At 61.6% G+C, this 13,020-nt stretch overlaps 1 protein-coding gene across 2 annotated transcripts; it reads right to left on the bottom strand.

The window, feature by feature from the left end:
- Window positions 1-2,053: 2,053 nt before the first annotated feature.
- Window positions 2,054-9,422, bottom strand: MRPL23 (mitochondrial ribosomal protein L23). Of its 2 annotated transcripts, none has more exons than XM_081311338.1 (5): window positions 9,274-9,418; window positions 6,903-7,025; window positions 5,873-5,955; window positions 5,224-5,297; window positions 2,054-2,302 (listed from the first exon to the last, which is right to left on the bottom strand). In XM_081311338.1, the coding sequence occupies exons 1-5, from the start codon at window positions 9,288-9,290 to the stop codon at window positions 2,144-2,146; spliced, it is 456 nt and encodes a 151-aa protein (XP_081167464.1). In that variant the 5' UTR covers window positions 9,291-9,418; the 3' UTR covers window positions 2,054-2,143. The 2 variants fall into 2 exon arrangements, with proteins under 2 accessions (XP_081167464.1, XP_081167465.1); XM_081311339.1 differs by lacking the exon at window positions 2,054-2,302 and adding an exon at window positions 3,086-3,720 and having other exon boundaries at window positions 9,274-9,422.
- Between the last annotated feature and the right edge of the window lie 3,598 nt (window positions 9,423-13,020).

Consider the following 13,020-nt stretch of genomic DNA (forward strand, 5'->3'; position numbering starts at 1 on the left):
TCTGCAGGGCCTTCACCTCCAGCCAGGGTGCCCTCCCGCCTGTGGCTGGGGGGAGTGCGGGGGCTGACGCCCCGTCTCCACCTCCAAGCCTTCCAGGAAGAGGAGCGTGGGACTCTGCTCAGACCATCAGGGCGGCGCTACACAATGGGGTCCAGAACTCAAGTGGGCAGGCGGAGACCCGGGGGGCGGGACACCACGTGGCCAAGCAGCCCTGCGGCTAGGTTCTCTGGAGTGCAGGGACTCTGCTCCCCAATCTTCAGCTACCCACCCTCCTAGCATCCGAGACACTCAGACACACAGCGCTCGTGGGAGCTCCTCAAGTCCCAGGTGACGGGGCTTTGCCAGGGCTGTGGCTTGTAGCCATCCATGGGGAGCCTGTGTGTCAGCATGCCAGGGTATCCCCATCCTTCCCATCCTTCCTCCCTGGGCCCCCCCCCCCCCATGCCCCAGCTCCTGCTCCACACCTGCTCCCTGGGGCCTCAGCTCTCCCTATTGAGACTCATCATACACAACCCCTGTCCTGGTGGCCTGGCTGGCACCCATCCCTGCCATTGTCCACCTCCCATCTCCAGTGCCCATCCATGACCTAGACACAGGTGCAGGTACATCCACCTGGAGCACCACACCACCTGCTCACGTAAGCCAAGTGGCAGGTGCTAGGACTCCCTCGGGTCCCAGGCCTTCTCCACCAGGCAGATTCCGGGCACCCGCCTCTGCTCCCCGGCAGCCCTACTAGCACCAAATACATTATCACAGCCACCAAGTGCCTCAGGAGGCTCCTGTCCAGAGGCAGGGCTGGGCCTCAGCCTGTGCCCACACAGAAATGGACAAGATGCCCCCTGAGCAGGCAACTCTGCTTATTGGGGGTGCCTGGGCTTGAGGGTGCTGCATGTGCTCCCCTGTCCCATGTCCCAGTCCCTGCTTCTCCTCTGACAGAGGCCAGCCGCACCCCCAGGCCCTCGGAGCTACGGTGTGGAGATTTCATCAGCTCAGGTGTGTGCAGGGCATGTGGTGCATAGGGAGTCTTCCCACCCACACATGGCATGGCCAGGGCGGGGACAGTGAGGAGACTTAGGTGCAGTGACCATTCCCCCCAAACCACACCCTGGTGTGGCCCCCATTCTAACTCTCCAAATCCCAGAGTCCACAAGCAGGAGAGAGTCCGCAGAGCCTCTGTGAAGAACTGAAGTCAACAAAGATCTAAGGCGACAGACATGCTCTCAGGCCCTGCTCTGAGATGTCCTGGTTGGGAGAGGGCATCAGGAGACCCAGGCTCAGGCAGCCCGGGGTCTATCCGGACCCTGGGCCCTTTCTGGAAAAAAACCCACACCATTAGGTTGAGGTCTGCAAGGGGCTGCGAGCCCTGGGGGACCCGTTTAGGTGCAATGTAAGACGCTACCAAAACCAGAACTCAAAATTCCTCATGCAATTCAGGGTCTTGGAGGCTGTCCTGGTCTGCCCAGCTCAGCCCCAGCCAAGGGTGCTGTGTGGCTGAAAGGCCTTGATGCTAAGCTGCAGAAGAAACCAGGAAACACAGCATGCCCCAAACCATGGCAGGATACCCGGTGCCCACCCCACCCTCTCCTTCCCTGACCTGTCCCCACCACCAGTGAGCCACGACCCCCGCCCACCTGCCCTGGGGCCCTCACAAAACTCCTCTCTGCACCAGCATCCTTCTGCCCCAATCCACACTCCCTGGTCCATCCTGCCAGGGGTCCTGTGCTGTCTCAATGAGGGTGGGGCTGGGGCTCTTCCTGTGGCACACACCCTCCACCAGCACCCACCTCTGCCTCCCGACAGCCTGAGCTCAATCAAGGCGCAGGCTAGACCCCCCCTCCAGTCTCCCAGCCGGGGCTCCTGGCACAGTCTGCCTGCCTGCCTGCCTCCCGCTGTGGGAGCCTGGCCTCCTCTTTGCAAGCCTCCCCCACTGCCAGGCCACATGCAGTACAGCTAGTGGCTCCCTGGGCCTGTGAGTTTTCGGAGCCAGGCTGCCCGCTGTGGGCATGCACGGCTGAAATTCAGAGGCCAGAACAGAAGGAAACAAAGCTTCCAGTTCTTTGTCCTCACAGCAGGAATTTTATTTGGGCTGTCAGAACTTCTCCAGCCACTGGGGTCTGGGCCGTCGTCCCTGACCGCTGCTCGCTCACAGGCTGAACCAGTTGGGGATACCGCCCTGCCGGGGGTTGCTGCTCGGCTTCTGGGCCTCTGGAAGCCCGCTGGGCCCTTCCTCCACAGGGCCTCCTGCAGGGCTCTGCTCTCTCTCAGGAAACAGATCTGGGAAGGTGAATGTCTGCCCGTGGGCCTGGGGGGAGAACAGAGCTCCAGCTCAGCACCGAGGCAGAGCCTTCCTGTCCCCCTACAGCGGACGGCTCGGAGGACAAAGTCACCCTGTAGTGGGGTGTCTCGGGGCCCAGGCCCAAGGCCGGCAACGTCTGTGGGCAGGGTCCCTGCCTGCAAATCAACATCTCCAGACTGCTGGGCCTCACTTCCCACCAGGAGCGGGGCCTTTCCCTGCAACAAGGCCCCTTTCATCCACACTATCTGCAACGGTGGCTGCACCAGCCTGGGGCTCATTAAACATAGCCCAGTAAAGGCCCACTCACCGGCAGCAGCCAGGTCGAACTGGGGGGCAGGAACTAGGCGCAGAAAAACAGGACACAAATGGTGCTTGGTGCCATGCTAAAACATTTTCCATCCAAAATACCTAGCGGCCGCCCCTCCTCCAGGCTGAGCTTGGCAAATAAAACACACATAACATACACAGAAACCTACACATGCAGCAGTCCATAAATCAGACCGGCTTTGCTAATTAACTGGCTTTGCGTCTTTCACTAGAAGTTCATTCTGTGTCAGCATGGCCATGTCCCAACCCAGGCCCCAAGGATGGGGCCAGGCACCAGTGTGGGCTGGTGAGGAGGGGACGGTGCTTTGCAGGGGCCTAAGCAGGCGCTGGGGCTGCCTTCACGCTATCAGCAGGCAGCTTGAGAGCCGCAGGGAGGGGGCCGCGGCTCTTCCACAGACGAACAGCCTGGAAGACCACCGAGGGGGCCACACTTGACCAGACAGGCAGAGGGGTGCTCTTGGCTCTGTCAGGGAATCTGGACTTGGGCAGGCAGCCAAGCATGACCTGAAGCAGGCACGGGTCCCCTGAGAACGGGAGGCCCTGCAGGTTCTGGTGGCATGGCGGCCAGCCGGTGGGCCCCATCTTGCACATTCGCGACTTCTTTTTCCCTCTTTAAAAGTACCAAAGGGTAACGCTCCACAGAGGCTGAGCCCAGGAGGGACTTGGGTTTAATGCCCAGGGTGATTCTGCTGGTCTTGGGGTGGACACAAAGTAGGGACCAAAGGAGGGCACATGGCGTGGGGAAGTGCAGGGGCAGCCAGTGAGGGGACACTCCACTCCTCAGGGGAGGTGGAGGGCACCTGTGGGTGCCAGCCGGCTTCCCGCAGAATGCACCACCCCCCCGCCCCGAGGAGGAGCTGGGCTACTCTGGGGGAGAAGGAGAGAAGGACAGGAAAGGAGAAAGGTCAGGAGAGCAGGGGAACAGCCTGGCTCCGTAATCCCGGCCGGAAGGTGCCGGCCCCTCGCCTGCAGTGTTTGTCCTGCTGGAGCACACGGCCCATGAGCACCACTCACTCAAACGCCGCTCTGTGTAAACACCCTCAATGCTCTTTTTGTTACGTGGGTAACTCGGGGCTTGCTGCAGCTCCCTCCCAGACCTGGGGCCAAAGAGAGGTTTGTCAGGTTGTCAGGGGAGAGACCGTGGGGCGCCCAGCACGGGGACCGCGCCTGCCACCACTGCCAACGACCGTCAGTCTGATGGCTCTCGTCCCTCCTGTTGACCCTGCAGTGCCTGACAATGAGCTGTTGTTAGAAGGCCCCCGCCCAGGAGGACCCAGGGGACACCCTCAGCGGATGCAGTCCCTTTGGGGGGGACAGGGACCAACTGCCATAGCCCAGCTATGCTGTGCCAAGACCTGTTGAGTTTGGGGGTGGGGGGCAGGAAGCGCCATGCTGGCAGGGACACGCGGGGCCCCTAGCTGCCTGGCCTGTCTCTGGCCACCTGGATTTCAGAGGGAGAAAGCCATGCCGGGCGGCAGCTGCAGATGCCGGATCTAACTGGCTCACGAGTTCAGCTTTCATGAGTGAGGTGGGGCTGGGGGAAATGCAGGGGCTCGGATGACTCAAAGGCCACTTGTAACCGTAGCTGTCTCTAAAGTACCGTGTGGCAAATGCCGACACAGGGGACGTTGCCCACAGGCCATGACAAAAGAGAGGGTCATCTGAGGCAGCAACACACGGGCCCCCACCAGGCGGTGGTCGCTCTGCCCAGGCGGACAGGCTGGTGCTAAGCACAGAAACCATCAGGAGAACAACTCGGGCCCCGTTCAGAACAAGCACCACTGTGTGTGGAGACAGCTCTGCTGGCCGGGCCTCTGCACACACTGCCCTGGGACTCTGTGAGGCTGGGCCAGGATCTCACAATAGCGCTACTGCCATCTAGTGGCCGGGCCACCGGGCTCCCTGGTGGGTTGTTTACACAGAAACTGAGGAAACTGGAGGAAGCCCCCAACCCCCCGTGGGTTCCAAGCAGTGGGGGACAGTTAATAGACCTTGCGGGGCGGAGCCAGCCCTGCAAGATTCCCACAGAGGCCACGCGGTCTGAAGCCGCCACAAGGTCAGAGGCCATTCTGCCTGAAGACAGGCTGCCCGCCCGGGCTGAGCATGCTCCAGAGGGGAGCAGAGAAACTGTCGGCTTGGTCTTCCCAGCCAGGGCGCAGGGAGAAGCCTTAGCTTAGGCTCTGGTGGCCCGTGCTCAGAGGCTGTTTAGGGCTGAATGGGACCAAAGGCCTGGTGGGATGTGCTGGGCTCAACCACACATGACCCTGGACCCTACACCACCCCTCATGGCTCTGATACCCAGGCCCCTTGACAGGGCATGCGCCCCCAGGGACACTCCAGCCTGGAACCTGGCCAAGGACAGGCCCTCAAGGGGCCAGCAGCTTTAAATACTCAGACATTCCGGTTTCTGTTGGAGCGAAGTCGGGGGAGGGGAGTCTGCGTTTGGAATGGACGGCAGTCTCAGGAGGCCCCTCTCCCCAGCCAGGGCCAGTTCTGCTGAGCCCTGGAAGTCCCGCGGCTCTCACCCGCCTCACAAAGACCTGCCCTTCCTCAGGGGCCTGGGTGGCCAATGACCAAGTGGAGGCCAGGGCCACGCTCACCAGTTGCACGTAGGCCACCTTGTAGTCCGGCTTCTTGATCCTCACGTTTCTGTGGTCCCTCTTCCTGTTGGAACCTGTGGGAGGGAAGCCGACTTGACCCCCTGCTCCCAGCAGAGATCCCAGCCCACAGGCTCAGGAAGCCCCTTCCAGAGAGAGGCCGACACCTTGAGGGGCTCTCTCCCCAGCCAGCAGCCCAGAACCAGAAGCGCTCAGACCCACTAGCCAGTGCCACTAAAATTAAGCAGTTTAAGAGAAAATCACCTTTGAAAATGAAAATAACAAACGTCTTTATGAGAACACAATCTGCCTCTGCAGAAACTCAGAGATTCCAACTCACAGAGTACAGGAACCAACAGGCTCTTCCCTTCCACCGGCGGGGCTCAGGGCTCTGCGGTCCAGTGTGCGGGAGGGGTGAGAGGACCAGGAGGGGACTAGGGAACGGGGCTCTGTGGGCACAGCAGGGTCCTCCCCAAGCAGCTGTGGCACGATGGGCTACAGCAGCAGTCTGCCACCTGAACGCCATGCGGCCCTGGCAAATCACCCCAAACCCTCTGTGCCTCATCTCCTCGGGTGCCAAGGGAACCCAAGGTCCTATGCAAACACCTGGAAGAGTCCATGCAGACAGGAGGGCAGCAGCCCTGCCACTTACCATGCTGCACCCGGGTCCGTACAGCAGCTACCGGTACATTGTAGATGCGCTCAAGATAATTCCTGAGGTCCACCCTGGTCATCCTGGGTGAGGGACAAAGGAAAAGAGGGTAGACGGGACTAAAAGGCAAAACCTACCAGAGGGTGAGGGGTCCCGGGCTGAGGACTCCTGGGTTTCACTGGTCTGAAGCAGGCAGGGCCCAAAGAACCCAGAAACACCTGTAGTGCTGATGCTAGCCCGGGCCCTGTCCTCTCTCTGGACACCCAGGACTAGGGTGACAGAGGGATGGGACCTCAGGCACTGGGAGCTTGGCTCTATCAGCCTGGTTCACTGGATCCCTTCCCCCCAGCCCGGCTGAGCTCCCAGAGAGGAAGTGCCAATGTCTAAGTGCCGCTGGGAGCCCAACCTGCCCCAGGTCTGACAGCCCTGACTGCAGACAGGCTTCCCAGGCAGGCCTCAGCGGGCACATTCACCTTCTTTTAAGAAAAATCTTAAAGGTTACCCCAAATTCAGCTTTGAGGCCTCTTCAGGCCTTGCCTGAGGGTTGGTAGCATGAACCCTCAGCTTCCAGACAGACTCCTGTCCACCCCACCAGAGGACACCCGGGAACCCTGATGCTCCACAGCAACACCTCAGTTCTGGCTGGGGTAACTGCATCATCCTAAAGGTGCCTGGCACCATGAACCTGGCTAGCCAAGCCAGGCAGGGACTCAGGACTGACACTCTGGAGACCTGGCCGAGCAGCTCTGTGAATCGCAGCAGGCTCTCAGCCCAGCGTCCTGGGATGCCTTTCCTGAGAAGACTGGGGCAAGAATTCAACAAAGGAACAGAGCGAGAAAATGAGCGGGATTGCAGGCTCTCAGCTAAGCCTTCCCCAGGTGAGGGCGAGCCAGGAAGCTGACAGCAGCATGCTCCCTCCCCACTCCCTGGAGCTCTGCAAGCCTCCTTCCAAGGCAGGAGATCCTGCCCTGTGAGCAGAGACAGGATAGCCCTCAAGATGCTCAACAGAACAAATTCCTTTGGGGCTTACTCCATGGGGATCCGGAATTGCACAGTGTCCTCGGGCTGCACAGTGCCAGGCCGCACTAGCTGAATGAAGAAGTTGGTTCGGAACACACGGAGTTGGGGGCCGCCCAGCTGGTACAGGGGATACCTGCAGGAAGGACAGAAGCCAATCATGAGGACCGGGGTATAGCTCAGTGGTACCCGAGTATCAGTGGTACCGGGTATACTCAGTGTATGCCCGAGGCCCTGAGTTCAATCCCGGCACCACTGAAAAAGGAAAAGAAGGAAGAAGAGAAGCAGTGGGACACCCACAAACAGATTGGAGGTGGGCTCCAACTAGGAGTCAGCAGCCCCTGTAGGACAGCCTAACTGGGGCCAGCCAACCCTGCTGCCATGGGGTGGAGCAGCAGAAGCGGGCTGCCCCCGTTCCCATGCAGGAGGACCCTGGCCTGGTGGAACAGAAAGGCTAAGGCTTGGCTGTGAGCATGGTGCCTCAATGAACTCATACCTCTAAACAAGCTGGGCATACCCCAAAGGGGACTGAAGCAGCTGAGGGGCCTGCATAGCTAACACCTCCTGCCACCATTAGGCCATGCTCTGGGAGCCAATCAAGCAGAAACCCCAGTGGTCCTGCACATCCCCTGGCCTGGCAGGGTGGACACAGAGCTCCACCTACCTGGCCCCTGGGTCTCAGGGGTGGGGAGTAGCTGTCTTAGCTCCAGGACGCAGGAGCTCAAGGAGAGTCTGAGGGGACGTGGGGGGAACCACCTGGGGTCTCGCCCAAAGCCATGTGAACAATCCGCAGCACTGCACTTGGGCCCTGCCCTGGGGAACATTCAGCTCCAGGGCAGAGGGGACTCCACAAGGCCCACAATGACCAAGCTTCAGGGCTCACACACTCTGATCTTCAGCCCCCAGGTCTTGGGAGCACCAAGGAGCCAGGCAGGAGCTGGGGCTGGACAGGTGGACTGGGCCTCAGGGCTGAGAAGCACCTGGGGGTCAGACAGCACTGGCAGTCTGTTGCCAGGGATTCGCAGAAACAGGCACCCTGGCAAAATGTGTGCCTACTTGCTGACCAAGTGGACATGTCAAGGCCAGGCCAACAGCTCCAAATGGAAGAGGATGCTGCCAAAACCCTCCTGGGCAGGGTCTAAGCTTCTCTGTGCCTGAGAGTTCAGGTGGCAAAGTGGGCAACCTGGGGAGGCCCCAAAAGACGGCTCTGAAGCAGACGGGCCTTTTGTTTACAGGCCCAGGACAACTGTGGCTGTCCAAAGGGCACACATATTCCCTCTGGTGCCCAGCTATGGCACTGCATGTGGGCACACAAATCTGGGGACCCACTCTTTAATGATGAAAAAGGGGGTGGTCACAGATCTCCATTCTCCAAGCCTTGGGAGTTGAGGTCCAAGGGTGGTAATGTGCTGAGGGTCTGGAAGGGCAGAGACCACCTGATAAAGAGGGCCCAGGCCCCTGAGGCCACCCTGGCTTAGTGTGGACCATTCACAGGTCCACATTCTCAGGCCCTATCCTAGGGCTTGTTGGTGGCCTGGGGCCTCTGGCTCTGGAACAACCACAGTGCCCACACCTTTCTCCAGGGTCCAGGGATGGGGCACAGCTCCCCCAGCCTCTCTGCTGGAGTGCAGACCCCCGGGGACAGGGAGGTCCTCTGGAGGGCCTGAACCCACGACTCCCCGAGATATTTTACAAACACCTCAAACTTGACACATCTCAAGTGGAACTCCACTCCACCCTCCTCGAAACCCAGGACCTGGCTCCCCGCCACCAGCCCTGCCTCCCAGTGGCCCGGCGGGTGACTCATCTGTATCCCACCCTGTCCCTAGCCCCCACCCCACCATATCCCATCCATAGGACGTCCCTTCAGCTCCCTCCGGGCCCTCGGGTGAACACGTGAGCTGACCCGTGAGCTGACCCGGCCTTGTCCTGCCTCTCCTCCCGCCCTGGGCGGGCGGCCTGGGTTCAGAGGGCAGGGGCCCCTGGGTCCTGGTCAGGCCCTGTCCCCACGTCTGCAGAAGGAAGCTATGGGGGAGAGTCCTCGAGGTCCCACTCGCAGCCCTCTGCCCAGCTGTGCGTTCGGGGGTCCCCAAATCCACTGTGTTCACCAAGAACATGCGTGTGTTCTGCTTACACTCGGGCAGGCCGCGGCCAGCAACACGGGCCAGGCACCTGCGGGGACCCTACGGGGACATCGCGGGGACTTCGCTGGGACCGCCCCCCCCCCAGGCTCCCCTGCGGCAAGCACCTGCGCCCCGCGCTATGCGGAACCACCACACGCGCCTGCGCACCGCCGCCGGCAGCCCCCGCCCCGCCCCGCCCCGGGCCCCTGGCCTGCGGTCCCAGCTGCGTGGCCGCGCGGGCTCTGCGGCGACCCTACTCACAGCACGTTCCGCGCCATGGCGAACGCGCCTAGGCCAGCAGGAAGGAGCGGCGTCCGCCCCGCATGCCGCCCGTGCTGGCACAGCGCCCCCTCGCTTCCGGAGGTCGCGCCGCCCCGCACGGCCCCCCGCACGGCCCCGCAGAGCATCCCGCACCACGCCCCACCCCCACCCCGCACCACGTCCCCCGCGCCCCCCTCGAGCCCCCCCACCCCCGCGACCCCCCCCCGCACCACGCCCCGCACCGCCCTGCCCGCATCAAGCACCACCCTGCTCCTCTAGGACCCGCACCGCACAGGCCCGCGCCAGCCCCCCACCGTTCCCTGCTCCGCCTCGGCTCACGTTGCAGAGCAAGCGCTCTGCCCCACCCCCAGCCCTTGCTTCCACTCGGCAGGGCCCCACACTCCCCAGCGAAATGAGCCAAGGATCTTCAGGGGCTGCACTGCCCCGCACAGTACACCGCATCCTGCCCTGCAGGCCCCGCCTGCTGCGCTGGCAACATCTCCCGCACACCGCCAGCCCGGCATTCCTGGGAGGCCCTGCACGGTGTATCCCCCCACGGCCCGTATCCCTTCCGCGCCCACCTCTTCCCCACACCCGCACTCGCACCCACCCCATGAGGCCCACCCTGGACATCTGGGCTTCAAATCCCCCCCCCCCCCCCCCCCCCCCCGCCCTGCGCGCCTTCCACAGCAGAGGACACCTCTGGACACCTCCCACCTCTCTTTCCCTGTGAACTGCCCCTGCCCCCACACCCCAGCAGGATGCCGCAGCCCCACACCCCAGTGCCCTTTACTCTCTCCCCTCCCAGCAACTTAAGTCACAGCCTGGGGGGCACATGTGATAATGTGAGCTGGTGCCCCTCTCGCTCCACCTGGCCAGGGGCTACTGCTGCCCGCTCAGGATTCTCAGGACCCTCCCCCGCCTCCTCCAGCTCCTGGCCAGGCCGGCTCACCAGCAGCCCTGCACACTCCCCAGGGCTGGCTCCCCAGCCAGGCCTCCTCCAAGAGGCCCCCTGGCCTCTCCAGGCCTTTCGGTCAGACCATCCCCCTTCCAGGCTGGGCCTCTTCCAGCCTCTGGCAGGCAGGCCTTCGTTCAGGGGACCCCTGCCCCCCACTCCTTTCCCTGACTTGTGCTGCAACCAGGAACCTCCTATGGGGGAGGAGGGGACTGCAGGCTCCTGCCTGTCCCCAGGCCCCACTCTCTCTTCCTTTTCTGAGTTTCATGTCGGCAGGCTGCTCTCTGCCACTCTTCAATCCCTTGACTACAGCCTCCCCAGCAGGCTGGCTTACTCCTATGTGCACCCATAGCCTTTAGGTGTCCTTGGGAGATGGGGCTGGAGTCCCCCAGTAGGGGAAAAGGGTTCCTGCTGGTGCCCATGTAGGGAGACCAGGCCTCTAGATGGGGATGGGTCCTGAGGAGAGCCAGGGCAAGTGGGGAGACTGGAGTCGGTGGATAGGAGGGCTGGGCTGGAAGGAACAGCTCCTGGGAGGGTCTGGAGCCCCCTTGTCCTGTTCAGTGATGTCAGCGATCCTTTTATCTAGAATAAGGAGGGGAACTAGGGGGCAGTTTTCCTGGGAAGGGGATTTCCACTGGAGGAGCAGGTGTCCAGGCCCTGTGTGGGATGGGTGGGTCCAGGCGCCATGTAGCAGGGTACCTACTGTGGGGGGTACCATGCTCAGGGCAGCCCAGCCAGGCCGTCTGCCCAGATTCTTCCTGGTCTCTGCGAGGCAGGCAAGTCTTTCTCCAGGGTACAGGGCAGGACCTTTCCTAGAATGAGGGTCTCTGGACCTCTATGGCCAGTCAGAGGAATTCTTTAGGACTGGCTTCTACAAAGAAAGATGGGGGAGGTTAGAGAAATATTTTGGGGATTTATGGTTGGCTCTGGGGCAGGCTGAGGCAGGAGGATCACGAGTTCAAGACCAGCCTGGACAACTTAGTGAGATCCTGACTCAAAATAAAATTAAAAGAGCTAGGGGTGTAGCTCAGTAGCTCAGTGGCAGAGCACTCCCAGGTTCAATCCCCAGTACAAAAAAAAAAAAAAAAAAACCAAACCAAGGAATCCTGTATCTGTGAGCACACGTTCCCCAAACCAAACAAACCAGTGGAATGTATGGAAGCGCCAGAGACCCTGGCTAGGAGGAGAAGGAAAACTCTCTGGGAGGGGGGCAGGAGGCGGGAGCTGCCAGAATGTCCCCTGGAGAGGACACTTCAAGTGCTGGGGTCTGTAGCTGCCCAAGTCTGTGTGTGGGAAGGACACTCTCCTCTCCCACCTCCTCCTTGGGAATCTGAGAAAGTTTCCCTAGAGGGCAGGAGTGGGGAGATGGGGTGAGAAGGGGGTCCTGGAGAGGAGGCATCCATCGTTGAGCCCTGAGTCCCGGGAGCAGCATGCTCCACAGACCAGCCCTGGTGCCCAGCAGGCAGCTCTGCTGGGTGCGGGTCGTGTGGTGAGGAGTAGCTGACCCTACCCCTGACCCACCCTGCCCTTCCCCGGGCACAGCCTCCCACATGGGTAAGGGCTCTGCTGTTTGGAAGGCACTGGGAAGGTGTCAGATATCTCTGGTGTCAGAGGACAGCCCAGGGGAGGGCTGCAATCGCACCTCCTGGGGTCCTGTCCCGACTCCTGTGTGGTGGCTTTGGGGGTCTGAGGAAGCCCAGGTTGTGGGGCTGTTTGTGGGGGCCACAGGGTGCCAGAGGGCCAGGGCGCCTCTAGTACTGTGGGTCCAGGGGCCCTGTCCCCAGGCCTCGGCCCCTGCTAGACAGCCTCGGGCTTCTCCCCAGGTCTCTTGGCCCTGGAGGGCGGGGGTGCCCAGGGGGCTGATCATGGCTGCTGGCACCCTCCGGGCTCCCTACGCTCCTCTTCCCTTGTTGGGCTGGGGAGCCTTTGGGCTCTGCTGTGGTTTGCAATTCCGAATCTGACTCTTCCGTGTCTGTGGCTTCTTTTCCTAAGGGCTGGACTGTACCCTCCCCGACAACTCCTATGTTGCCAGTCCTGACCTCTCGCTCCTCAGAAGGTGAACGTGTTCGGAGACGGGGTCTTTGTAGAGGTGACTGAGTCTGAGGTCCACCTGTGTGCCCCAGGATGCTGGGTAGGGAGGCCCCAATGCAGGATGACTGGGGTCCTTGAGAAGAGGAGGTTAGGGGCTGCCTGGAGCTCCTGGAAGGCCCCTGGCTGGGGGAGAAGAGGAGGTCACCCTCCGTGTGACCTGGGGAGGACACAGCCAGGAGGGAGGTGGGTGGGGCTGGCCTCCAGGATGTGGGAGAGTGGCTGTTTGCTGTCCCTGCAGCCCCCGCTGACTAATCCAGGTGGTGACTTTCGGCGGCTGTGTTTGCAGGTGCATTAGCGGCTTCACTGCATTACCCCTTGTCTGTCACAGCCACTCCATATCTTTCCAACTTGTCATCTGCCTTTTAATGTTGGAAGCAGTTCTTTTGAAGTATAATTGACAGACATGTTTAAAGCGGACGGTGTGATCAGTCTTGACATGTGTCACCACCATGAAACCACCATCAGGAGAGGACACGCCTGAGGTCCCTCCAACCTCCCTACCCCCTTCCTGAGCAACGAGTGCTGGCCCGTTCCCGTCCTGGCGGGGGGGGGGGGTTGTGCAGGTGAAGACCTGGAGCAGGCTGTGTCCTGGCTGAGATCTGCCCCACCATGCAACAGGATGCCGGTCCTTCAGCCACAGTGGGGGCGTACCACCCTTGCCTTGCCCAGTCCTCCCCTGAAGGACACAGGGCTGATTCCAG

This window comes from Spermophilus citellus, assembly GCF_964194105.1.
Source record: "Spermophilus citellus genome assembly, chromosome: 2".
NCBI classification, from domain to species: domain Eukaryota; kingdom Metazoa; phylum Chordata; class Mammalia; order Rodentia; family Sciuridae; genus Spermophilus; species Spermophilus citellus.

Excerpts from the sequence above, each read along its gene's own strand:
- MRPL23 (XM_081311339.1), bottom strand. The coding sequence starts at position 9,419 with ATGCTCTGCGGGGCCGTGCGGGGGGCCGTGCGGGGCGGCGCGACCTCC. Across the intron at positions 5,956-6,902 it reads CAATTCCGGATCCCCATGGA|GATGACCAGGGTGGACCTCA; the intron begins GTAAGCCCCAAA and ends TCCCTCACCCAG. Across the intron at positions 3,721-5,223 it reads AGGTGGCCTACGTGCAACTG|GTCTGGGAGGGAGCTGCAGC; the intron begins GTGAGCGTGGCC and ends CTTTGGCCCCAG.